The sequence below is a fragment of the Pantherophis guttatus genome, chromosome 5 (assembly GCF_059756535.1).
Source record: "Pantherophis guttatus breed Tessera chromosome 5, ASM5975653v1, whole genome shotgun sequence".
Classification (NCBI taxonomy): domain Eukaryota; kingdom Metazoa; phylum Chordata; class Lepidosauria; order Squamata; family Colubridae; genus Pantherophis; species Pantherophis guttatus.
The window spans coordinates 95,846,289-95,873,494 of NC_142067.1; the positions used below are offsets into that span (position 1 = coordinate 95,846,289).

A 27,206-nucleotide genomic window follows, 5' to 3' on the forward strand; every position below is an offset into this window, starting at 1 on the left:
ATAATTTAGCAGGCCTATAGTTTTTTGATTTGTTGTGGGTCTGTATCCTCTTTAGGAATCAATGTAATATATGCCTCAGACCATGACTTGAGTATTTCCTTCTTTATCATCATTTCATTCATAATGTTCAAAAATGGGAGACTTAAAGATTCCTGCAATGTCCTATAATATTCCGCTGGCAAACCATCTGGCCCTGGTGCCTTCCCATTCTTTTGTTTCTTAATTGCTTCAGTTAATTCCATCATTGTTATATTTCCCTCTAGTAGGAATCTAAGGTAAATTTGCATTTTGAAGATATCTTGTCACATTTTCCTCCTCTATCTTTTCTTTCTCATACAATTGTCAATCCAATTTTCTTTCGTTTTGCTCTGCCTTGGCCTCTACAATTTTTATTTTTTGTTCGTTCTTCTGGATTGCTTCTTGTATTACATTCATTTTGCTATCTAGGTTCTGGATATCAACTTTCATTTCACTATGATTACTAGACATCGTTTCCTGCATTTTAATCATTGTCTCTTGTATTAATGTTTGCGCGGCTTCCATTGTTTGCATCGTTGGGACTATGGTGGATTTTTCCATCTTTAATGACCCTTCGGTTGATCTTTGATTTGAGGGAGACACCATTGTTATTGCTGGGTTCGATGCAGTTTTCTTCCCTGCTTTTAGAGTAGTAGTAGTGAGACTAGTCATTTCTTTCAGTATTTTACTTTGCTGTCCCAAGATCTTATAAATATTTTTCCACACTATCATCCACTGTTAATTGCCTATTTTTTCTTGTTATTATTATTTCTCGTGGTTATTTTTAATATCACAAAAAGGAAGTACCAATATAATACAAAATAGGTATCTGTAATCTATATATTCTATATTAATATATTCTATACTAAATTAAACAAGATATCTTAAGTCACTAAGCAGATCTGTCTGTGTCTCAAACTCAAAACTAACAATTAGTGTTGAAATACCTATTAACAATCACGTAAATCTATATCTCAAATTAAATCAATCATCTAGGTCTCAATATTATAATAAATCCAATAATTAACAATTAACAATCTTTATTATCTAGTTTTTGTGCCTGATTATTATTACCTACTATAAAATTATTTATCCTCTTAATTGCTTCTTAATTACTTCACAATTAATTACTTAATCACTTAGTTGCTAAGGCATTAAAAAAGAAAACACAAAGTATATTAAGATTCAAACCATTTCAAGCCATTTATTAGAGGTGTAAATCATGTGTCTTCTCCCAAGCCTTCTTTCAGATGCAACTCTTAACTCCTCCCAAGTCTCTTATATCTATCAATGTGGACAGTGTATAGTAATATAAAAAAAGAAAAAAAGAATATATAATTCCTTAGATCGATGTTCTCCTTCTATACACTTTAGTTTCACCTCAATGTTCTTTAAATCCTCTGTTCAAAAAAATCAATTCAATTAAAGCAAAGAAGAAGTCCTTCCCCTTCCTTTCCAGTTCAAACGATCCTCCTATCTGCTTCTCTCGCTGTTAAGTCATGGCAATGTCAATCCTCACTTCTTCTCCTCCTTTCAGTCCTGTTCCTATCCCCTTCTGTCTCTCTGCAGCATTGACTCTCTCACCTTCTTCTCCTTTGATTTCTTTTTAATTCTCAGTTCTCAGCAGCTTTTGGTAACCGTGCCTCCACTTCGCAAAATCCACTCTTTCTCCTAATTGCCGTCTTAGCAGTTAAGTCTATTATGCTGATTCATTCTCCATCCGCCAAATCACCGCTTATTCTCTCACTGGAAATCTTCTTCTAACTTGAAAAGACTGGACTCAAGTCTTTAAAGCAATCTTTGATCCTGCAACGTTCCAAATAAACACTTACGACGGCGATGCCTGCTTCAAAAATCTTCTCTTCCCTATACTTATTGGCTCATTGCAGCCTAGAGTCTGCCATTACAAGCTGTCAGACATATTCGTGTTGGATCGACAAAAGTGTCCGTTTATGCTGCGAGTGATCGTCCTTCACTTTGCCGCACTCTGGACTCCCTCTCTAGTCCGCAATGTCCTCCAGGCTTTTTGCTCCCCGAAAGGTCCCCAAAACACAAAAAATCTGGGTTTGAAGAAGAGAGACGGTTCTCCTTCCCCCGCCATGCTGCGAATTCGGGAAGATTTTCTTATCATGGTTCATGCCTCAAAGACTTGCCAAGAATTAATTTACAGCTTTGGGCCTGGAAGCTCTCGGTCTGGCAATTATCCACGGATTGATAAGGTCTGTTATTGCAATTAACCTTTGGAAGGATTATTGCCTGGAGTTTTCTGTGTGTGAATGTCATGAATTCACAGTAGCTAAATAAAGAGGGGGTTTTCAGGACAAGGAGTCTGTTTCTTGGTTCTGCTAAGGCTGGGTCAGAACACAACCTAATATGCCATAATTCTTTTTTTCTAATGAAAACAGATATTTATTGCCACCACCCATCCTGACATCTTTAATGAAGAGCTGCCAGGATAAGAATTGGCTTGGCAGGTCAATTAAGCAATTCCTGGAAAGACACTAGTGCTCCGCAGATATATACACCTTTTTCTGACTTCTTTTCCTTTGCTTGAAACTGAGGTTTATCCTGAGCATCTCATGAAAGACTGATTTGTAATCTCCCCTGCTCAGCTGTCCTGTGGGTAAGACTTCGTCCACTAAACTCAGCACTTCATTTATGTAATACATGGACTGTAGTATCTGTAAGAGGCTACTAAACCTCAGATTTTCTATCCAGATTTTTAAGGCTTTTTCTTTGTATGGAATTACCCCAGCTTTGCCAAAGTCAAAGAATTTCCTTTCCAATTTTATAGGGCCTGTCTGGAATAGATATAATAATTTTGGCAATATATTCATTTTAATCACTGCTATCCTTCCTAGTAGTGATAGCTGTAATTTTCCCCAAATCTCTAAATCTTTTTTCATTTGTTGTATCAGTTTTTTATAATTATAATCTTTTATTGAAGAACACCTTAGAGTGAGCCAAATTCCTAAATATGTAATCTTTTTTCAATTTGCAATCCCAAATCTTTTTCTAATTCTTTCTTTTCTTTTTCAGTTAATTTTTTTAAACTAACATTTTTGTATTTTCTCTATTAATTTTCAATCCTGCCACTGTCCCAAATTATTCATTAAGATGTTTCCTATATCTAGCAGCTCTTCTATGAAGAACACTAGGTCATCCGCAAATGCCTGTATGTTATATTCTTCTTCTTCTTCTTCTTTTTTTTTACCTTTAGTCCTTTTATCTCTCCATTGTATCTAATTTGGGTTAGCAGCACTTCTAATGTCAAGATGGAAAGCAGAGGTGATATTGGCATCCCTGTCTTACTCCTTTCAAATTTTGAATGTCTCTGTGTTATCCCCAGTAATTATCACTCTAGCTTTTTGTGTCGTGTATATCATCTTTATTGTTTTCTCGAACTTCCCTCCAAATCTCATATCTTTGATATGTTGGAACAAAAATTGCCGATTAAGATAATCGAATGCTTTCTGGGCATCTAAAAATACTAGTGCCACCTGTTTTTCAGGATGTGCTTCATAGTACTCTAAAACATAATCCCAGATCTTCGCACTTTCCGACGTGCCCTGAAGACCTTTCTGTTTCAACAAGCAGGGCTAGCATAAACATCTAAATTCTATGCCAAGGTCTTAGCAGATACACTAAGTTGACTCAATTTATTATTTACTTTTTATAAATATATATATATATATATATATATATATATATAATATGTATATGAAATCTTATTCTGTTCACCGCCCTGAGTCCTTCGGGACAAGGGCGGTATAGAAATTCAATAAATAATAATAATAATAATAATAATAATAATAATAATAATAATAATAATAATAATAATAATTTAACACTGTTCTTATATTGTTCCTAATTTGCCTTGTAGTTATAAAAACCATTTTGGTCTGAATGTATTATTTCATTTAATATTAATTTCAATCTTTCCACAATTATAGCAGTAAAAATTTTGTAATCTGTGTTCAACAGCGAGATTGCCTGTAATTTTTTATTTGTTTGAGGTCTGTACCTTCTTTTAGAATGAGAGATATATAAGCTTCAGTCCAGGAGTCTGATAATCTGGCCTTCTCCAATATATCATTATACACTTCCAGGAGTATCATTTCGAAATCCTCATACAAACTCTTATATACCTCCCCTGGAAGTTCGTCTGGCCCCGGGGTTTTATTACTTTTTTGTTTTTGCACTGCTCTTCTTAATTCTGTGGCTGTTATCTCTTTATTTAATATTTCCCTCTGCTCTTCTTTCAGTTCCGGCAAACCATTAACCTTTAAGTATTGTTTTATGTTCTCGTTTATTTCTTCTTTTTTATATAGCACCTCAAAGTAATTCTGAGATTTTTTTTCTTTTTTTCCATTTGTAATGTAACTCTCCATTTTCATCCTGTAATTCCTGAACCAATCTTTTTTTCCCTATCCTTTTTTAATTTATAGTCTAGCCACCTCCCGGGCTTGTTTGCATGTTCAAAAAAAAAATTGTTTTGCCGCTTTCAATTCCCTTGCCCTTTCCTCTTGCTCCACTATATTTAGTTTATGTTTAACCAGAATCATTTTCCCTTTAATTTTTTTCATCCTGGGGCTCCCTTTGTAATTTAGATTCTAATTTTTTAATCTCCTCCTGCAGTGTATTTTGAGTGTATCCAACTCAGCTTGGATTGTCAGAGGCATTTAAAAGGAAAAAAAAAAGGTTTTTTTTCTTTTAAAAGCCTTTGACGAACAAAGCTGACCTGCACGATCATCAGAGGCTTTTTTTTTTGTACTGTTAAAAGCATTTTTTGGCCGAAGAGGTTGTAGAAAAAAATGCTTTTAAAAGTAAAAAAAAAGCCTCTGATGATTGTGCGGCTCAGCTGGGCATGGGGGTGGGGGGCAGGGATTTTTGCTACCGGTTCTCCAAACCATCTGCCTCCATCGCTACCGGATCGGGTGATCTGGTTCGAACCGGCAGCATTTCACTCCTGGGCAGGGATCTCCAACTTTGGCAGTTTTAATATTTGTACACTTCAACTCCCAGAGTTCCTCAGCCAGCTTTGCTTTGCTGGCTGAGGAACTCTGGGAGTTGAAGTCCACAAGTCTAAAAGTTGCCAAGGTTGGAGACCTCTGCCCTAGACCACTTTAGGAGCAAAATGGTGGGTTCTGCTGGCGTTTAAGGAGGAAAGGAAAGGAGAGAGAAAAGAGATATAAAGAAAGAAAGAGAGAGAGAGAGAGAGAGGGAAAGAAAGAAAGAAAGAAAGAAAGAAAGAAAGAAAGAAAGAAAGAAAGAGGAAGGGAGGGAGGGAGGAAGAGAGAGAGAGAGAGAAAGAAGAGGAAGGAAGGACCACAAACCCTGGCACTAGATGTGGCTTCAGAAGACGCTTTGAAACAGGATAGCAATCTAGGGCTGGAAGGGACCTTGGAGGCCATCTAGCCCAACCCCCTGGTCCAGGAGGAAACCTTATACCGTCTAGATTGTTTTGGTGCCTCTAACAGAGAGGAAAATTGCCAGAAAGGAAAAGGAGTTTACTAGGACAAGGCTGCCATGCAGAGGAAGGCAGAAATAGTCCTTGACTTATGACCACAATTGAGCCCAAAATTTTGGTTGCTAAGCAAGAGCGTTGTTAAGTGAGTTTCACCACATTTTACTCAATCCATGAGCTCTCCTGGCTCTAATAGTCATGTGCAAGCTAGGTAGGGAAGAATATCTGAAGGTGTGTGTAATGTTCTAAATGTATAGAAGTTATAGTTAAATGTGTGGCAGAAAGTGGATTCTGGGTGTGTTTTTCCAAATGTAGTAAGTGAGGTTGAATGTGTATAGTTTTAAAAGAACTCTTTGTGTGTGTACATACACATACAGTATATATAGTAGATAATGTACCTTTTTGTGTGCCTATATACACTCTATACTATGTAATATGTATGTATACATATGGCATATATACATAGGATTAAATAGTATATTTTGGATGTTCAGTAGTAGTAAATAAATAGACAGGGAAATTGTATCTCATTGAAGCCTTTGAGGTGAGGAGAGGCCAGGCACCATAACCCTAACCCTTGACATGAATGTCAAGTTGGCCACGCCCACCCAGTCACCTGACCACCAAACCACGCTCACCCAATCACATGACCACCAAACCATGCCCACCCAGTCACATGACCACCAAGCCACGGCCACCAAACAAGCCATGCCCACAGAACTGGTAGTAAAAAAAAAATTGGAACCCACCCCTGGTTTGTTCCAAGGTTGTGACTATCAGAAATCAAGTGCAATTTAGGCCTCTAGAACTACACATTGGCATTAGGGATTTCTGCTGCCTTATGATTTCCAGCTGCACTCCGATACAGCTACAGGGCTTAATTGATCTTGGCATCCTGGCAATTTCATAGAATCATCCACTGCATGGCAATGCCATCCTGTATGCTACTATGTAAACTCTACTCTTCTTATACATGCTATGCATGGATGACTATCGATGCCATTGGAGATAATTAATTTCTACAATTTCTTTCACTAGTCTTCACCTTCAGGAGTTCCTGGAATTGTACTTAGGAGTTTAGGAATTTTTCAGTTGGTTGTTATGGACCAAATTGACTGCCATGTATGTCAGTTTAAACAAAGAAATAAATATGTCAATGTCTGTGCTTGGAAGAAGCAATTCACTGTATTATAATATTGGAAATCTTATTTATCCACTTTCCATTAGTGCATGAAAATGTTTCTCCTGCATCCCATAGCAAGATAGGTGGCAAATAAATTTAACAAATAACAAACAAACAAATCTTTGTAAGGGACTTTCCAACATAGCAGTCTTAGCTCCACATCTGAGATCACATTTAATGTGGCTGAGGATCTGGACAATGGGAGGTCTTTCTTATTTATTTGTTTGTTTAATACATTTATTTGTTTAACAATTTGTTAAATTGTTTACTGTCCATCTCACCTTGGGGCAGCTCTTAGATGGGCTGTTAATTGGTGGCAATCCCCCTACCTCTATCAATCACATGAGAACACAAGTCTGCAAGTCTTATTCATTTTTGCCCTTTTGCCTAAATTCAGACAACTTGATTTATCCGCCTCAAAATCAGAACTGAAAAGGGTCTATGGAAAATAGTAGTGTACTGGCATGGTTCATGTAGTTGAGGGGCTTGGTCGTTAATATGTTGTAATGGAACTGTTACTGGTGAGATTCATATTCAGTGAAGAAAGTTCACTGGGTGACTTTGATTAATCTCCCTTTATTCATCAAAAGCTTACTGCATAGGGTGCTTCTGAGCAAAATCATTAGAGGGAGTGCTACTTCAGTAAAACCTGTCACAGGTTGGGATGTTGAAGGTGCTCTCCCTATGTGAAATGTGGGGTTGTGGGGCAGGAAGAGCCAGGAGCCAATGATTTTCTGTTATGTCTCCACTCTCCATACCTGTGGAACAGATTCCCCTGGATATCTAGGTGGGGCTTCCCCTGCTGGTTTTTAAGAAGGTGGTCCAAATGGGCTGAAAAGTTGGAAGTTTAGTAGATAAACATTGTCAGATTATTTAGCTATTGCATAACTAGAGACACTGAAATGGGTTGATGAATTTATTATGTACTTTTTTGTGTTTGATACTGTAATCAATGAGAATTTCTTTAGATTGCAATGGTATAGAAATATGAGTGAATGAAATAATTTTCTTGTGTGTTTGACAGAGAAGTGAAGAACAATGGCTTCACCAGAGGAAAAAGAAAATATTAAAATATTATTTCAGCATCAACATTCATTTATGGTTACAAAGGTAGGGTGAAAACAGTAAATATGGCATTAAAATGTACAACTTTATTTCTTCAGAGTCTTATGGATATGAAAAAAACTCCAAATCGTGCGGCTTATGCTCCACTAAAACTACTGTATTTTACTTAAAGTACAAAAGCCTTTGCTGAACTTTCTGTATCAGTTTTCTCATCAAAAGATCATTCGTTTTTCTCATTCTGCTTTGGAAAGCTTTTTGTTTATTATTTATTTATTATTTATTAGAGCAGTTTATAAGGCTACCCAATTTGCAGTTGAAGGAAATCAGATTGGAACATGACAAATAAAGAGATTATGTTACATTTATTATAAAATCTCACAGTACTTTACCACAGATTGTGTTTTAAAATTTGATGGTAAAAACTTTAATTTTGGGCAATGGCTTTTCTATTTTTTTGAACAAAAGAAATCTGTTCAGAACCTGCAATAAACATTTTTCCTCTATCTTTTCTTTTTGGTGACCCACTACACCATTAGATTTAGTCCATAAATGATTTTTAAAAAAAGAAACATAGCTGCTAGATGAAAAAAGATGCTGCACATGCCCTTTTACTGATTACTCAACACCCACAAGTAAAGCTGGTTGCCATAAATTATCATGGTTCCTAGAACGTATCAGGGACTGAAGGATTAGGGAGCAATGGGCACCCATGGATGAAAGGTATGTCAAATCTAATCAGCACTCAGTAATTTAATTATTAATCAAATAGAGCAATGGTGTCTTCTGACCACAATTCTGTCAGTAGCTTCTATCACAACACATTTTGTAGCTCTCTTTAGGGATTAATTTTAAGAGGTCAAAAAATTGAGCTGTTTATTCCCTCTACTCTCTGCATTCACCTGTGAAGTCAAAAGGAATGGTGTCCTAATATTTTCTTGAACATGAATGCAGTTCTCCGTGTGATCTGGCACTAAAAAAAATACAGGTAATCCTTGAGTTATGAATGTAATGGAGCTTGACAATTACATTTGTAACCCGAGAATTCTTTGGAGTGAATCATGTCAAATGAACATGATCACTCCCTGCTTTCACCCACACATTTGCTAATTGACATGCAGGTCGTTAAGTGTACAAGAGGTATTTCAGGATGGGAAGGCCATGGAGGTCCTAGCGATGGAACAGGCTACATGCTTCAGACCACCAAGGCCTCCCCCTCATGCTCCTTCTCTGGGGTCCACACAATTGCTCCCACCCCATCCTGCTGCACTGGGTCACTTACTTTGTGAAGATCTAGTGAGCTGTCTCTTCTCCAGCCTCTTTGTTGTAGTTTCTTTGCCCGCTTGCAGTCTCAGCAAAAAAAACATTTGCAAGCCAACAAGACTTTGGAACAGCAAAATTGCATTGCTTCAAGCCTCCCATCGTGTGATGACTGGGAGCACGGCATAGAGATAACACAAGCAGCTGGCAGTTCAAACCGCCCCTTTATTGCTCCAAATTTCCCCAAACGCTCCCACATTTCTGGCAAATCCCAGAGAAAAGATGACAAACCCCCACACATACCTCAAGCAACCTCTGGCTACAAATATTCCAGCCCAGAGCTGTGTACACTAAGGCTGCATAGCAATAAATCCAGCAGGGCAAATCAAGGAGTTCAGGAAGCAAAGGATCCAGGTAATTAGTCCAGAAAGCCAGAAAGAATGCAAGTACTCTTGGAAAGTTCAAACATTGGCACTCAACACTTCAGGGACTCAGAGTTTGTTCCTGACAATGCCCACAGCATCTCATTTTAAGCCTCATTCCCCAGGTGTGCCTTGTGAAGATGGGCAGGGCACTCTTCTCCTGAGTAGCCTGTTCAATCTGTGCTGTTCTTGCCTTCTCTCCACTCTCTGTGCTCTTGGATCAGGAGGGGTAGTCTGACTGGTCCTGCCTTTCCCCATTTTCCTTTGCAGCCAGCGAAGCCACCCTTCAATCTCCGTTGGCTCATGGTCGAGCTCATCTTCTCCCACAGGTTCAGGCTCCAATGGGGGCATGACACATCAGCTTGCAAATGCTTTTTGTGCCAAGACTGGAAGCTTCTGGGGGCTGTGGTGTGAGATCATGGCCCCAAGAAGATTTTGCTGCCAAAAGCTATTGATCTCACGTAAACTTGCACTACAGTACTTTAGGCCTCTGTTCTGTACGAATGGAGCCCTGGACAAGATCTGCAGCCAAAAGCTTTGCAAATGAAGGGAAGACCTGGAGATCAGTAGCATGAGATCTTGCATTACTGCTCTTGTGTGATCTCATACTACTTTAGGCCTCTGTTCTCTGTGAATGCACTGAAGCAGGCAAAGGAACTGATGGCTCACTAGATCGTTGCAAGGTAAGTGAGTCTCCAGAGGCCCAGTTCCTGTGAAGGCCCAGCCCGGGGTGGAGGAGGAATAAGCAGGGCAAACATTGCTTATAAGTGTAAACAACTGCCATAGTACTGCAACATTCATAACTTTGGGACTGTGTCGTAAGTATTTTGTGGAGGTGAGTTTATGACATAACTTTGGTCACTAACTATGGTAACTTGAGGATTACCTGTATCCCAAATTATATAGGAAGCTGCACTTATGTGCAAGAGAGTCAGACTTCCTCTTGCAGACCTCCTAGATGAGCAAGCGGACATTACGAAGGGACAGGACTGGAGAAAGGCATGCATTCTCTATCCTGAAGAGGGCTTCTAGCTAACAAAAAACACATCTAATTAAAACAGTCTCTCTTCCTTTGTAAATGTTTTATAATTATTGACTTTCATTCATCCTTATTCATAAGTTATTCAGATATTTTGGAGGAGACAAAATTAAATAATTAAAGGAAGATCATCCTTTCTCAAACTTTCTGCTGTTGGTACATCTCTCCATTTCTTTTCAGATAATATTTACTTCCTGTGAATTTGGAATATTTGACTTGCTGAGAGAGTCAGGTAAATCTCTCTCCTCAGCGATTATTGCTGAACGTTTAAAAGCCAGTCTCACTGGAATGGAGATGCTGCTGAACTATTGTGTAACTTGAAATCTTCTGAAAATGGAACGAAAGGACAACAGAGGTAACTAAGTTGGAATCAAAAGTGCCCCAAATTCTTTATAACTATTACATATTAATCTATACCACAGATGGCAAATCCTTTGGGGTTGATGTGTCACACGCCCACTCCCAAACAAAAGAGAAACAATTCTCTCTCCCCACCTCTCGGCTGTCAATCTATGTCACTCTGAAGAGCAGCACTAGATGTCAGCCCCAAGGCTGGGCCTGAAATTGAGGCCCAGGCCAAGAGGTCGACTTCAGCCCTTAGCCTCATTGCTACTCAAAATTCTGTTCCCCAGGATGCGCAAGCCTGATGCTTCTTATCCTCAGGCTTACTTTCCAGCAGGGTTTTTTGTTTGGTTGGTTTTTTTTGTTTTTTTTGCAGATAGGCTGCTGCGGGTTGCACAAGATCTTCATTTGTGAAGGAGCTTTGGTCACTGCATGCGCATGGCCTGTTCAACCTCCAAACACCGCAGAAAATCACATCCTGTTCTCACATAGGTTTTGGAGGGTTTGGATGCCTTGCGAAAACATGGGCCTCCTGTGCAATTTCTAGACACTGAGCAAAAGCACACCCCATTTGCATGCAGATTTCACAGCTAGGGCATGCTTTCAAGAATACATGTTGCCAGGTGAATGAGAAGAACCCGAGTAAAGAATTAAAAGTGATTGATAAATGGAAATGGAAATTTAGAATTTGTATTTAATTTGGATTGGATTACAAACTGATTGGTTGTATATAAAAGTGAGAGAAGAAGTGAAAAATGGGTTTTTTTTCTTTATGGATTTGGTAAAAACAGATGTGGATTACAAATAAAATAGCGATTTGTTAATTAGCTGAGTGGAACAGTGGATTATAGAGAGACATCTATAGGAGAAAGAAGAGCATAACATGGAATTGTCTGTTTTGAAAAAACCTTTGAAGAAGCGAGGAAAAAAAATAAAACATTGAACTTTTAAAACGATAACTGGCGAGAACTAAGGATGCTATGTTTTGCCTATAAGAGGATAGACTTTGATGATTTTTAAAAAAGGACTGTAATGTGACTTAAAACTGGAATAATAGCAACTCAGAAAGAATAAAATGGAACAGGAACTTAACGAACTGATAAAGACGATGTGTTTGGAAATAAAGAAAATGATGATAAATTTGCATGGAAAATCGAAATTCGAGGATATATATTTGTTAATCTAATATTAATAATATAGCCTTCTATTTAGAATCTAGAGATTTGGTGAACAGAAGATATAGCATATTATAATTTATTTTATTTATTTATTTATTAAATTTGTATACTGCCCTTCTCCTTTCGGACTCAGGGCGGTGAACAGCTAAAATAAAAACATTTGTACACAAAAGTTAAAATAATTATTTAAAACTAATTAAATAGAATTTGGCCCATAATTTAAAACATATCAATTAAAATCAATATCAAACGTTAAAACCAACATGGAATCAGGCCAGCCCAGCTAGCTGAAAAAAGTAAGTTTTTGGGGCCCGACGAAAAGTCAGGAGGTCTGAGATCACTCGTATTTCTGGAGGTAGATTGTTCCAGAGGGTAGGTGCCACCACAGAGAAGGCTCTCCCCTTGGGGGTCGCCAGCCGACATTGTCTGGCTGACGGCACCCTGAGGACGCCCTCTCTGTGGGAGCGAACTGGCCATAATATTACATTATATTATATTTATAATAATGTAACATAACAATGTATGGTATAACAATGTATAACATAACAATGTATGGTATAATATAATGTATAAAATAATGTATAGTATAGTATAGTATAGTATAGTATAGTATAGTATAGTATAGTATAGTATACTATACTATAGTATACTATAGTATACTATAGTAGTTCTGATATTTATGATATTATATCTTCTTCTGTTCACCAAATCTAAATTCTAAACAGAAGGTTGTATTATTAACATTATTTTGACTTGTTAATCATCAGAGAGAAAACATGACAAGTTATGTAATATTTATTATATATCATATATCATATCTGTTATGTAATATTTATTATATTATATGTAATAATATAACTCCATTCATAACTTGTACAAAGAAATTTAAACATAAAACTTATCAAAACAAAAAAAAACATTCTTATCCAAAGTCCTCTGGAGAGGAGTGGCCAATACATTTAAATAAATAAATAATAAAAATAAAACTCTAAACATCTGACTTACTGTGAAACCAATCATAAAACAGAAGTAAAATATTTAGTGCAAATTCCTCCATAGCACAAATTCTATGTGCGTAAATAAAGGTTTCCTGAAGCAAATGAACCTGTTTCACTTTCCTGGATGTTTCCAGCTTCTTGGAGATTTCCAGAATTCAGAGACTGCGGGAAATAATAAGTATCGTTTTCCAGCCTCTCTCTGTCCTTCTTTCCCCAATCCCTTTTTAATGAAAACATTTTTTTCTATATCAATATCAGACTGGGCTAATCTGACCCTGTAGGTCAGGGGTCCCCAACCCCCGGTCCATGGACCGACACTTGTCTGTGGCATGACAGCAACCAAGCCATGCAAACAAGCGAAGCCCCATCTGCAGGATGCAGGCAGCATGGAAAACCAAGCCCCCTCCAGTCTGTGGAAAAACATTTCTTCATGGAAGTGGTCCCTGGTGCCCAAAAGGTTGGAGGCCACTGCTGTAGTTGACCGACAGACATCTCTTACTCCCAGGGATGTGGATTAGAAGAAAGTGTGAAATCTGTGTGCAAGCAACATTTCATGACACAGTCTAACTGGTTTTTGATCTGAGCATGTGAAATCTGCAATGAGAGCTAGCATAGAGACTGCTTTTGTTTCTGGTAGTCTAGTCAAATAGAATTGATTTCCCTTATCACATATTACCAAGTTAATATCAAAAAAGTTAATATCAAATATTAACTTTTTGAAGTTGATGTAGAATATCAAGGCTTCATAATCTTTGGATTCTTCTTAGTAAATTACAGATTAAATATGTAAATTACAGTTTACATTGGTATAGTGGTGCTCTTTTCTATAAGTTTTCTATAAGTTTATTGTGTAAATTTCAATTCTAGGTCAGAAGAAAACATTGAAGTCTTTTTCAGGTATATGAATGAGGCTTGGAGTTTGCATGGAAGAGAAGTACTGACTGCATTTGATCTTTCTGAATTTGAATTCATTTATGATATAGGTGGTAAGTATCACAAATTCTTAGACATTTTGCTTGATTATTAATTTGACTTTCTATTTATTATTAATTTGACTTTCTATCATTTGAAGATTTGGAGGGTGGGTGGGTTCTTTGGCCTTTTACATTATTTCACAAACACTATGTCTTCAGAGATTAAAAATCTACTTTGCCAAATCTGTTTTCAGAGCTTTTCTGTTTTAAAAAGATTTACTAACAATTATTGGCAACTTTAAGTTTTAAAGGGCTTAACTAAGCATTATTCCTGGATGCCCCCCACCTTTTCCCCCTGTTTCTCCCCCCCCCGCTTGCCTGGATTGATATTATCAAAGTGTATGAATGTGGAAAAACATAACAAAAATCTGAAGTCTGGAACAAAGTTTGCTAAGGATAGAAAGCAACACAGAATTGCATTTGCACTGGTAATGCCTTGAGGATGCAGAATGCACTGTTTAAAGGCCTGATATCGGACCACTGGACTTTGGGTGCCTATTCACACATATAATGCATTTATGTGCACAATATGTTAATGTAATATTACTAGACACTGTCAATCGCCAGTACATTCGTTGTAAAGATCAAGTGCTTTTGACCCTCATCCTTGGAAACTCAAACGTGAAGCACAGAATTACCATAACTGTATGGGAATTTTTGTATAGTCTTCCCATTACATTGTTTATTCCCATATACTGGACAACAATTGCTAATTTTATCACCAAAAAGTTATTTTTTATTTTAGGTAAGCCAATTTGTTTGGGGGAATGCTAATGTAATTTAAGAGGATAAAAAAAGAGGATTAGCTTTAAGAAAGTTAATCTTGTATGGGGCTGCAAGCAGTGGCAGCAGGATGGATTAATTTTAACCGTGCTCAGATTTCATTGGGTCCACTGAAAAAAGACGATTTAGGTATCTATGAAAAGAAGGCATACAAAAAGGAAAGAGAAATAATAGCTAATAGGATAGATTTTTGGAAAAATGGAACATCTAGCCCATTGAAAAAAACTGAAGAGAAGCATTTTACAAAAATGAAGGAAAGTATTTAGATAATATATTTATTAGATTATATCTTGTATTTCTGTTTATTGCTGTATGGAACCTAGAAAGCAGACTTTGATGTTTGAAGTAACAGAGGTAGCTGAAGAATTTTAACAGTAAAACCAAAAAACTGTTTGAAGTACAGATTTTAAAATTTTATTTTATATACCGTATTTTTGGGAATAAAAAAGAGAGTGAAAAACTGGCTGCGTCTTATACTCCGAATGTAGCCCCACCCAGCTTCTAAAACGGAGGTTTCAGAGGCTGAAAAAAGCATCAGACATGAAGCTTCAAAAAAGAAGCCCCCAAACAGAGCTTCAGTAAAAAGCCCCCAAACAGAGCTTCAGAAGCTTTTTTTCTGAAGCTGTTTTGGAGGCTTCAGAGGCAGAAAAAAAGGCACAAAAAAAAAAAAAAAAAAGCAAGGCACAGAGTTGACAACCAAGGAATCTGTTGCTAAAATTAACCTCTCCGAACTAAGAGGTGATTGGGGGTATTCCGGGAGGCCGATCCACCTGCCAATCATCTTTTTTCTTATTTTCCTTCCCAAAAATTAAGGTGCGTCTTATACTCTGAAAAATACAGTAGTTCTTTTTTTAAATTTTGTCCTTTTTCAAGGAAGCTGTGGTGCCTTATCTAAGGAACTGATTGCAATCTATCCAAATTGTGCTGTGACCCTTTTTGACCTCCCTGAAGTAGTGGAAACATCAAAGAAGTTTCATGGCTTCTCAGAAGCATCGCGGATTACTTTGCATGGAGGTAAACTGGAGTTTATTCTAGGATTTCTGCCAATGTCAGAACATGATGAGCTTATTTTGCTTTAAATGGTAGATAGGGAGACCAAAGCATTCTTCCAGGATGATGATATTTTTAAATGTATCTTAATTATTTCATTTCAGGGGATTTTTTAAAAGATCCAATTCCTGAAGCAGATTTGTACATTTTTGCCAGGATCCTGTTTACTTGGAATGATGAAAAGTGCCTGCAGTTGCTAAACAAAGTGTTTAATGTTTGTAAGCCTGGTATGTACCTATGTTGCTGTATTTATGGAAACTGCCAACTATGGCATAGGAGCCAATCCTCTATACTTTTGTATACTATTTTGTATAGTTATACTGAGAGAACAAGGGAATTTAGAAATGAACCACTGGCTCATAGGTTAGTGACACCAAGAGAACTTTGGATTCCTAGACCATAGTTTGCATTACCTTCATGAAGGGCTTCTGGAAGGGATGGGCTGCACTTCACCAAAACTGGGAAGAATGTTTTTAGTAAACGGCTGGCTCAACATATCAGGAGAGCTTTAAAGTGAACTACAAATGAGGGGAGGGGATTTTGATCAATCTTTAGGATCTCTAGGACAATCTTTGGGATCTTTGAGACTTAATTCCAAACATAAACCTCAAGATAACCAACCACATAATGAAGCAGAGAGTGATGGGAAGGTTACAAGTTACAAAGCGGAGATATAAGAAATGTATGCAAGATCAGCCATAAAGGACTCAAATGCCTATATACTAATGCTCAAAGTTTAGGGAACAAACAGAGTGAACTTGAAGTACTAGTTCATAATATTATTAGTACATGCATGTAAAAGTTCATTATATCTCTAACGAAATGTACAAAACCAAGGTTGAAAACCTTCTAGAATGCATATGGGTAAAAGGAAAAAAGAATGACATTGCTATAGGCATATACTACAGGCCACCCAACCAAGCAGAGGAAATAGATGAGCTTTTTACTAACCAATTAAGAAACGTATATAGGAAACACACCACAGGGAGACTTTAACTATACTGATATTAACTGGGAAACAAACTCTGCAGCAAGTGGGAGATTGAAGAGATTCCTAACCAACCTAGCCAACAACTTTGTGATTCAAAAGATAGAGGAGGGAACTAGAGGAAAAACTATACTGGACCTAATTCTTACTAATAGAAGAAGTGATGGGGGGGGGTTGATGTTGCCAGAACTTTGGGCGAGATCGACCAGGTAACATTAGAATTCAATATAAGGCAAACACAAGCAATAAAACATAATCCAATCAGTGTCTTAAACTTTAAAAGAGTTTATTTGTTTAAAACAAACTCAGAGGGAGCCTAGGACAGATTCCCTAGTTCAAAATCTTAAAGGGAAAAACAACTCAAGGAACTTGGGAAACTCTGAAAACTATGATCATAAAAGCCCATGTCAGCACAATACCACTGAAAAATAAAAACAAGAAATCCAAGAAGAAGCCAGTATGTTGCACACATATCTCCCTGATAAACTGAAAGACAAAAAGGATAAGTACAAAAAATGGAAAGAGGGACACATGACTAAGGCAGAATACCAGCACATAGCCTGAATCTACAAAAATGAAGTCAGGAAAGCTAAGGCACAGAATGAACTAAGACTTGCAACAAATGTCAAAGATAATAATAAAAAAACTTTCTTTCAACATACAAATAATAAGATGATTAAGGGCCTGGAGACCAAAACATATGAAGAATGGTTGCAGGAATTGGGTATGGTTAGTCTAGGAAAAAGAAGAACCAGAAGTGACATGATAACAGTATTCCAGTATTTGAGGGGCTGCCACAAAGAAGAGGGTGTCAACTTATTTTTCAAAGGACCAGAAGGCAAGACAAGAAACAAAGGATGGAAACTAATCAAGGATAGAAGCAACCTGGAATTAAAGAGAAACTTCCTATCAGTGAGAACAATTAATAAGTGGAAGAGCTTGCCTTCAGGTGTTGTAGATACTTCACAGTGGTGGGTTGCTACCAGTTCGCCCAGGTTCGCTTTGAAGTTGATGTAGGGTCTGGTTAGCAGAGATGTCATGAAGGCTTTTATCTTTCATCAGTTTTCCCTTGAGAACTGATTTCGCACACTAACATCTGTTTATTATGGTTGTGATAGCCATACTTCCAGTCAATTTGTAAATTTATCAGAGTGGCTTATGGCGGTCTGTCATTTTTGGACACACTCACTAGCTTGGCTGAAAGGCACAATGGCTCAATAGGTCTCTTTTTCCCCAGTTCCGATGATTTGAGGAAGGGGAAAGAATGGTAGCTACACTTCCTTGCCAGTGGTGGGTTTCAAAATTTTTTACTACCCCGTTCTGTGGGTGTGGCTTGGTGGGCGTGGCTTGGTGGCCATGACTTGGTAGGCGTGGCAGGAGAAGGATACTGTAAAATCTCCATTCCCATCCCACTCCAGGGGAAGGTTACTGCAAAATCCCCATTTCCTCCCGAAATGGGATTCGGGAGGCAGATAATTGATAGGGCCAGTCAGAGGTGGTATTTACCAGTTTTCCGAACTACTCAAAATTTCCGCTACCAGTTCTCCAGAACTGGTCAGAACCTGCTGAAACCCACTTCTGTTCCTTCCACTCTGTAGAGTTGGCAGGAACCTATGAGTATACATGTTTTCTGCGTAGGAGAAGTCACCCTAGAGGAAATCTGATGTGCGAGAAGGAGAAGGAGATTATTTGTTTTAATTGGTTTTAAATTTTATAAATTCATGTGTTTTAATGTGGCTGTACACCACCCTGAGTCCCCTGGGAGAAGGGCGGTATAGAAATCCAATAAACTCTAAACACACTCTAAACTCTTCACTGTAGTTATAGTGCAAGGAGGTGTCCCAAGTGTGCTGGATAGCTTTTCTCCCTGCTAGGCAGAACTCTATGGCATTCATGATTTCTACAATGTCCTGGTTGCATCTCTCTGTTTTTCATCATTCACTTGTTTGTACATTAGAGATAGACCTTTTTTTAAAAAAAATTTTTCTTTTTATTAATTACATTTCTTAGTGCTTAATAAACATCGTGTTGTCTGGGTATTTAATTTGCTTAACAATACAGATTCCATTCTTACTCTCCACCCCTTTTTTTCCAACCACTGGTAAAATAAGTTCCATGTTTGATAATATTCTGTGTCTTCTTTCCGTTTGATTTTCAATGTAAGTCTATCCATTTCTCCACAGTCTAGTATTTTCTTAATTATCTCTTTATCTTGCAATGTTTCTTCATCTTTCGAATACTGTGCGAAGATAATCCTTTTGTTGTTGTTAGTTGCAAAGTCGTGTCCAACCCATCACGACCCCAAGGACTATGTTCCTCCAGGCCTTCCTGTCCTCTACCATCCACTGGAGTTCATTTAAGCTCACACCTATTGCTTCAGTGACTCCATCCAGCCACCTCATTCTCTGTTGTCCCACTCTTCTTTTGCCCTCAATCTTTCCCAGGATTAGGCTCTTCTCCAGTGAGTCCTTCCTTCTCATTAGGTGGCCAATGTATCTGAGTTTCGAAGAAAATCCTAGCTGCTGTTAAAATATGTAATACTAAATATATACTTTTATTATCAAATTTTTCCAATATCATCTCTAATAAAAACAGTTCAGGTTTAAAATCTACATGTTTCCCTATTATCTTTTCTAGACATGTATTTTTGTCCAAAACTTTTTTTTGTTTTAGCACAAGTCCACCACATATGATGAATGTGCCCATCTTTTGATTATATTTCCAACATTTGATAGACATATTTTTAAACATTTTAGCTAACCTAGCAGGTGGTAAATGCCATCTATAAAACATTTTATATAAATTTAAATATAAATTTATATATAAAGAGAAAAAGTGGAAGAAGCTGTAACCAGCAAAAGATAGTGTAAGATGGGATGAAGAATTAGATCCAGTATCAGGACTCGATGGTATCCACCAATTGACTTGGGAAGATGCCTGATATGAGAGAAATAATGTTAAAAGAAAGAAAAATAAAACTGTTGCAGAATATTTACTTGATATCATTCCCCCCCCCCAAAAAAGTGACAGATTTTTTTTTGCATGGAAAAGCGTTCTATATTGTATGAAGCAAGAAACCTTTTCTCTCCAACTTGCTTTACATGGAGCAATTTGGCATCTGTGTATTTTAATTCATGATATAATCTGTACCATATCCAGGTATGCCAGAACTTCTCACTGTATTTCCCCTTTTATGAAATGTAGAACATCATCTGTCTTGCTTTCCCTACCTTGAATTTCTTTGGATTAAGAATACTATATACAAGCTGCATTTTTTTTTCCAGTGAAGGAAATCACAGGATGAAGAAGAGCATCCCAACACATTCATCTATTGAAAAACTTAACTTAGATCTTGAAGAAATTGTCCACGGCTTGTTTTCTAGGGGGGTGTTCTCTTTGAATAGGGAATGCACATGGCAGCTAGAGTAGGAGGAGCATCTTCTCAGTCAAAGAAATTGCAAGATAGCTGACAATATGGAAGGGAAGAGAGAAGATTGTGGGAGTGGGCAGAGCTTTAGGGGGTGTATATCTTCATAAGTGTCTGCAAAAATGAGGATACACCTACAGTGACTTCATGGCTGCCTTAGGATACTATATAAATCATATCCAGCATGCAAAGGTACCTTATAAAGTGGCCTTACTCTATAAAACTTAATGCCACTCTAGTTAAACTTAGGTCATTTACACGATTGATCTTAGTAGTCAAGTAGTTATGCTGTTGTAATTGTAACATAGTCACATCTGAAGTATTATTATTATTATTATTATTATTATTATTATTATTATTATTATTATTATTATTATTATTATTATTATTATTATTATTATTATTATTTATTGGTTAATCTTTAGTGAGATTCCCAGCCTTTGAGGCTGGTTAATAGCTCAGCAGCTCGAGTCCTAACCAAGGACCTAGGAACTGTTAAGGTATCGTCGGAGGATGTAAGCTGTTCCGAGTAAGGTGGTTTTTTGTAGAATCAAAATGTTCAAGTCCGGCAAATTTAGAATTTCTAAATAGCGGGGTAGCCCTTTGGGTATTGCTCCAAGGGCTCAAATTACAATCGGGACAACACACGATTTCTTTTTCCACAGTCGCTCAACTTCAATTTGTAAGTCCCGGTACTTTGTGATTTTTTCTTGCTGCTTATCTTCAATTCGAGCATCACCAGGTATTGCAATGTCAATGAACCATATTTTTTTCTTTTCAACTCTTGTTATGTCAGGTGTGTTGTGGACCAAGTGCCTGTCAGTCTGAATCCTAAAGTCCCACAAGATCTTGAGTTTCTCATTCTCTAAAACTTTCTCAACCTGATGTTCCCAGTGGTTTTTGCTGTACTCAAATCCAAACTTCTGGCACAATTTCCAGTGAATGATTTTAGCAACACGGTCATGGCGTTGTAGGTAGTCAGTTTGTGAAATTTTGCTGCACCCACTGATCAGGTGGTCAACTGTCTCTTCTTTTTCATTGCAGAGGCAGCATTTGCTGTTGGTGGTAACATGTTGAATTTTTGCCTTCGTACAGTTTGTGGCTAGGGCTTGTTCTTGAGCTGCCAAAATAAAGCTTTCTGTTTCTTTTTTCAGTACTCCTGATCTTAACCAGTTCCAAGTTAGTTTCTGGTCAGCTTTGCCTTCAATACTTTTCAAGTATTGGCCATGCAGAGCTTTGTGTTTCCAATTTTCAGCTCGCTGCTCAATTACTTCTTTCTTATATTCTGCTTTTGTTTTAGTTGTCTTTAAAAGGCCTCCTTTATTTACTTCCTTAATCATTGGTTCTTCACTTTTCTGGATGTAACCATTCAAGCTGCATTTTTCTTCTTCGACAGTCTGCTTTACTTGTAGGAGTCCTCGACCACCCTCTGCTCTTGGTAAATATAATCGGTCAACATCACTTTTAGGGTGCAAGGCATGATTCATTGTCATAAGCTTCCTTGTTTTTCTGTCCAAATTGTCTAACTCCATCTGGGTCCAGTCAATTATTCCTGCAGAGTATCTAATCACAGGTATAGCCCAGGTATTTATGGCTTTTATGATGTTTCCTCCACTCAATTTGGACATTAATATCTTATGAATTCGTCGAATGTACTTGGCTGAAGTTAATTCCTTGACTTTATTATGCATTAAGTCAGAGGCTTCTAAAATTCCCAAGTACTTGTAGCCTTCTTCTGATTTTACTGCCTTTATCATTTCTTCATTCTCTAGTTCTATTCCATCCTCTTCTATGATCTTGCCTGCTTTGGTTGCTATTGTTGCACATTTGTCAATTCCAAACTGCATACCAATGTCTTGGCTGAATTCTTTTGTGTTTTCAATTAATAAATTCAGTTCAGCTTTTGTTTTACCAAACAGCTTCAAATCATCCATGTACATCAAGTGCGAGATTTTCAGTCCTTTCTTTGCAAGTTCGTATCCACAGTTCATCTTCTTCAAAATGATTGTGAGTGGTAGCATTGAGAGTATAAAAAGTAGGGGTGAAAGGGAATCGCCCTGGAAAATGCCTCGTTTAATTTCAACTTCACCCAGTTCTTCTTCATTAGCCATAAGTTTTGTTTTCCAGAGGTTCATTGAAGATTCCATGAATTTTTGTATGTTGCTGCTGGTGCCTAATATTTCCAGGCATTTCTTGATCCAGCTATGGGGAACTGAATCAAATGCTTTCTTATAGTCTATCCAAGCCATGAACAGGTTGGTTTGTCTTTTCTTTGAGTTCTTCAGGATTAGCTTGTCGATCAGCAATTGATCTCTTGTTCCTCTTGAGTTTTTGCAGCATCCTTTCTGTTCTACAGGAAGCAAGTTATTTCTTTCCAGGTATCCATAGATTTGGTTTGCAATGATACCAGTAAGAAGCTTGTATGTTGTTGGCAAGCAGGTGATTGGCCTATAGTTTCCAGGGTCCTTTCCTTTTTCTTTATCTTTTTGGATCAAAAATGTCCTTCCAGTTGTCATCCATCCATCATTTTCAGGTGTTTTTAGGATCTGGTTCATCTGGGTTGCCAATCTTTTGTGCAGACTTGTAAGTGCCTTTAACCAGAAGCCATGCAGCTCATCCGGTCCAGGTGCACTCCAGTTCTTCACTTTTCTTGACTGTCTTTGCACCATTGCTTTTGTTATTTTCACGTCTTCCATTTTATGCATTTTAATAGAGTCCTCAACCTGTTTGATCCATTTTGCATTTCTGTTGTGCTTCTTGTTGTTTTCCCACAAAATCTTCCAGAATTTCAGAGCTTCTCTTTATCAGGCTCTTCGTTTGTTGTTACTCCATTTCCATTTTCTAAATTCTTATAAAACTGGTGCTGATTTGCTCTGAACTGTGAGTTTTCCTTGAACTGAGTTACTCGGTTTTCATACCTTTTAATTTTTTCAGCAATGGCAACAACCCTCTGCTTCAGCTCTTCAATTACTATTGCAATCTCCTTATTCCTTAGATCGTATCTTGCTTCCAGGCTGCTTTTGACCTGCTTGTTCTTTAGCTGACCTTGCCTTAGGTTCTTCAAGTTGCTCAAATCTCCACGTACTTTTTTGATCTTCAATTCTAACCGAATTTTCCACTTAGGCTTCCCCTTCTTGCCTCTTTGGTTCTTTTGTATTTTCAACCCTAGTTCTTTGGTGGTTATGACAGCTGCTGCATACATCAGTTGGTTAGTTTCGGCTAATGTAGTGGTTCGAATAGTTTGCACAGCCTCATTGACCTTTTTTAGTACATTTCTCAATTCTTTCCGGTTCACTTGGTTCAGCTTTGGCAAACATGTTCTTTCATCATCTTCCATTTGGTGCTTTATTTTTCCAGCTAATTGAGCACTATCTGTTGGTGTTTGTTCTTTAGTGCTTCCTTGTTCTTTATCTCCATCCATTTCAGTATCCTCTTCTTCCCTTTCTTCCTCAATTTGCTTTTGAGTCTGGAAATCATTCTTGATGTTACTCCTCTTTGTTGTTGTACTCAGACCATTAATTGCTTTCTCTTCTATTGCTATTAATTCTTCTGTAGTGAAAAATTTGTGGTTTAGGATTACACGTCGTTGGTCCATTAACCTTTGTTCACTGGTGTCACAGTCCGTATGGTTCATCTTCCAAATCTGATACATTCTTTTTTGAAATCCATGTTTTGCTGGTTCAGGCTGATAGTAAGCTTTCATAATAGAGGTGTTTTCTTCCCTGGTCCAGATTTTTCGCTTTTTGGGTTTTTCTTCCAGTAGCTTGTCAGCTCCATGCCCTGGTTGCCTAGCAGAGGGAGTTGAGCCCTGTAACTCATTTTGCGTAGAATGCCCAGGAGCCATAGCATCCAACGGAACCCTTGTTAATCCGGGCGACGGTTCAGCCGTCATAAATTTCATTTTTTCTGTATTCACCATATTTGAATGGGTTGTGGAGCAGATTTTGTCTGGCCCTTCACCTAAGGTCTGTCTGATATGGTTGCACCTGTTCAGCATAGCCCTTAGGATCACTAGAGCACGCAAGCCCCTCCACCACGACAAGGTAGAGCTCCTCGGAGGGGATTATTATTATCATTATCATTATCATTATCATTATCATTATCATTATCATTATCATTATCATTATCATTATCATTATCATTATCATTATCATTATTATTATTATTATTATTATTATTATTATTATTATTCCTAAACTATATATTATATATTAACTATATCTTGACAGGTGGTGGAGTATTAATTGTGGAACCAACATTAGATAAAGACAAGACTTTGCCTTTTCCTATTGCCATGTACTCCCTCTTAGTGCTGCTTAATACTGAAGGAAAAGTACGGACCCCATCAGAGTATCATTCATTCCTCAGCACAGCTGGCTTCAAAGATATACAGCTAAAGAAAGGAAATCTATTTGACGTCATTTTGGCCAGAAAATAATGTTGCTAAAGTTGCTTCATGCCTGCCAATTGTTGAAAGAAAATTATTTCAATGTACTGTACAGTATCTACTGACTTTGATTATACAGTGAAATGACAGAGAAAACAAAAATATTGGTTAAAAATTTTACAGATAAACAAAAGAGAGAATTTACAAGAATAATGAATATGCCAATTGTAAAAAAAGTTAAATACTTAGGGATCCAATTGATGGCAAGATGTGTAACTCTCAAAGAAGACAATTACGACAAATTGAAAGTAGAAATTAAATGGATTTCGAAAACTGGCAAAACCTGCAACTGTTCCTATTGGGGAGAATAGCTATGATTAAGATGAACATCCTGCCAAGATTATTATACCTGTTGTAGATGATTCCAATAAAATTGGGGGAAAATATTTTGAAGACCTAAATAAGTTGATATTAAAATTTGTCTGGCAAAAGAAAAAGGCGAGAATAAAATTAAAACTGTTACAAGATCTCTACTTAAAAGTAGAGGAGATTTTGATCTTCTGGATTACCAAGCATTGGCACTTTAATGGCTGAAAGATTGGGTCAATCTGAGCAATATAAGGCTATTAACATTGGAAGGTCATGATCTGCAACTGGGATGGCATGCCTTCTTATGGTATGAGAAGGGCAAGATACACAGCTACTTCCAGAGGCATCACATTAGAAATTCACTACTGCTAGCATGGACCAAAATTAAACAACAACACTCTTTGAAAGAGCTAGTATGGTTATCTATAATAGAGGCATGGATATATCCCAATGTCATTAATATGGATAAAATTATTAGATACAAGGACTTATTAAATGAACAAGAATGAAAAAGATTAGGAATTGACCTATTATGGTGGCCACAGTTGCAAATACAATCCAGCTACGAAAAAGACAAGCAGAAATATGTGTTTTTCAATGAGCTGGACCAGATATTAATGGGAACAGATCAAAAATTAATTAAGAGACTATACAATTACTTATTAACTTGCAAATTGGAAGAAGATCAAGTAAAAGAAACAATGATAATTTGAGCTAAGCATTTTGGCAGTACAATAGATTTGGACAGGTGGGAGAAATTATGGAATAGAAATCATAAACTTACAATGTCAACAGCATACAAAGAAAACCTCTATAAAATGTTTTACAGATGGCATTACTCACCTGCAAGATTAGCGAACATGTATAAAAACAAATTGGTTAAATGTTGGAAATGCAATCAGACACCAGGCTCATACTACCATGTGTGGTGGACATGTCCCAAAGCCAAAAAATACTGAAAGAAAATACACATATGGCTGAAAAATATGATAGGACAACAAATAGATCTGAAACCTGAGTGTCAGATCAGTCTACCGTAAGTCTCAGAATGGGAGCCCAGCTGACAAATACAAGAACGCAGTGACACTGAGATATTTTTGTTGGGCATATTTCCAGGAAATTATAATAAGGGTAACACATATTTGGTTCTACACATCTTGCACAATGTTGGAAAACCCCCCAAACCCCCGCAGACAATACTATAATCAAAAAAATTCTGGAATGTGAAGAGATGGATAGCTTAACCCTAAAAATTAAAAGAAAAGCAGACTCGGACTATTTCATAACATGGAACTATTCTATAAATAGTTAAATGTCAGATATTGAGGTTAGAGGAATGGAATTAGGTGAAATATGGTTTACAGGAGAAAGAAAAACAGATGAGTAAATATTTTTGACAGTTATATAATTGATACTATAATGGAAGATATTATATGTTATAATATGATTGATGTTATCGCATATTTATATATTACCACATATTTGTTTATATATATGATCATAATGATGATGATGAGTTTATATGCTTGTATGTTAACACCTTGGACACCTAGAGAACACACTGCTCAACATAGAAAGGAAATACATGATAGAAAGCAATAAAAAATATTTCAAAAAACAGAAACAAAGGCTGACTGGTGTATGCATTGGAGGCAGTTTATGGAGTACCTCCAAAGACTGCTGTGGTACTTCTATAAAGTATATTTGTTCCCTCAAAAGTACAGAAAAAAATTATGGAGTGAACTAAAGTTAAATAAAAGTTATTGGTAGGTAGATAGGCCCAGTGGCTGTTGCATCCAATGTGTTCATAATTGCAGGTAGACCACACTTACCAACATGAATACAGTTTTTAGCAGAACCTTGCTTTGCTGCAAGCAAGTAGAGAAAGGAAAGAATAACTGTACAATTAAAAAAGCTAAATAATAATTGCAGGAGCAAAATGTCACAGTTAAACTACTCTGATGACTATTTGCCTAAAAAATCTATTAAAACGTTTCTTAAGAGCTCTTCAGGATTTCTTAGTCAAAGCTTCACTATTCTTCTCTCGTCTGCTTACTTCCCAAAAACCTAGAACAATTTCTTTATAGAGGTTGCTTCTGGGATTTCTGGAGGCAGAGTGCACCTGAGATGACCGAGGTGAACCCATGAGGTTAGGCTGTCAAGTTTGCACTGCTGTGGCTTTCCACCTTGGAAAGAGACAGCCTTTTCTCTGATGCACTTTGTGATACATCCAATATCCTGCTTGTAATTGATTATGTG

General features: G+C 37.2%; 1 protein-coding gene across 2 annotated transcripts; it reads left to right on the plus strand.

The window, feature by feature from the left end:
- Window positions 1-1,866: 1,866 nt before the first annotated feature.
- Window positions 1,867-26,520, plus strand: LOC117658191 (acetylserotonin O-methyltransferase-like). 2 transcript variants are annotated; one of them, XM_087895355.1, is made up of 7 exons: window positions 1,867-2,237; window positions 7,693-7,778; window positions 10,632-10,806; window positions 13,837-13,955; window positions 15,600-15,740; window positions 15,881-16,003; window positions 24,421-26,520. In XM_087895355.1, exons 4-7 carry the CDS (start codon window positions 13,871-13,873, stop codon window positions 24,627-24,629), a joined length of 558 nt encoding a protein of 185 aa, XP_087751481.1. In that variant the 5' UTR covers window positions 1,867-2,237; window positions 7,693-7,778; window positions 10,632-10,806; window positions 13,837-13,870; the 3' UTR covers window positions 24,630-26,520. The 2 variants fall into 2 exon arrangements, with proteins under 2 accessions (XP_087751481.1, XP_087751480.1); XM_087895354.1 differs by lacking the exon at window positions 1,867-2,237 and adding an exon at window positions 2,329-2,641.
- Window positions 26,521-27,206: the final 686 nt, after the last annotated feature.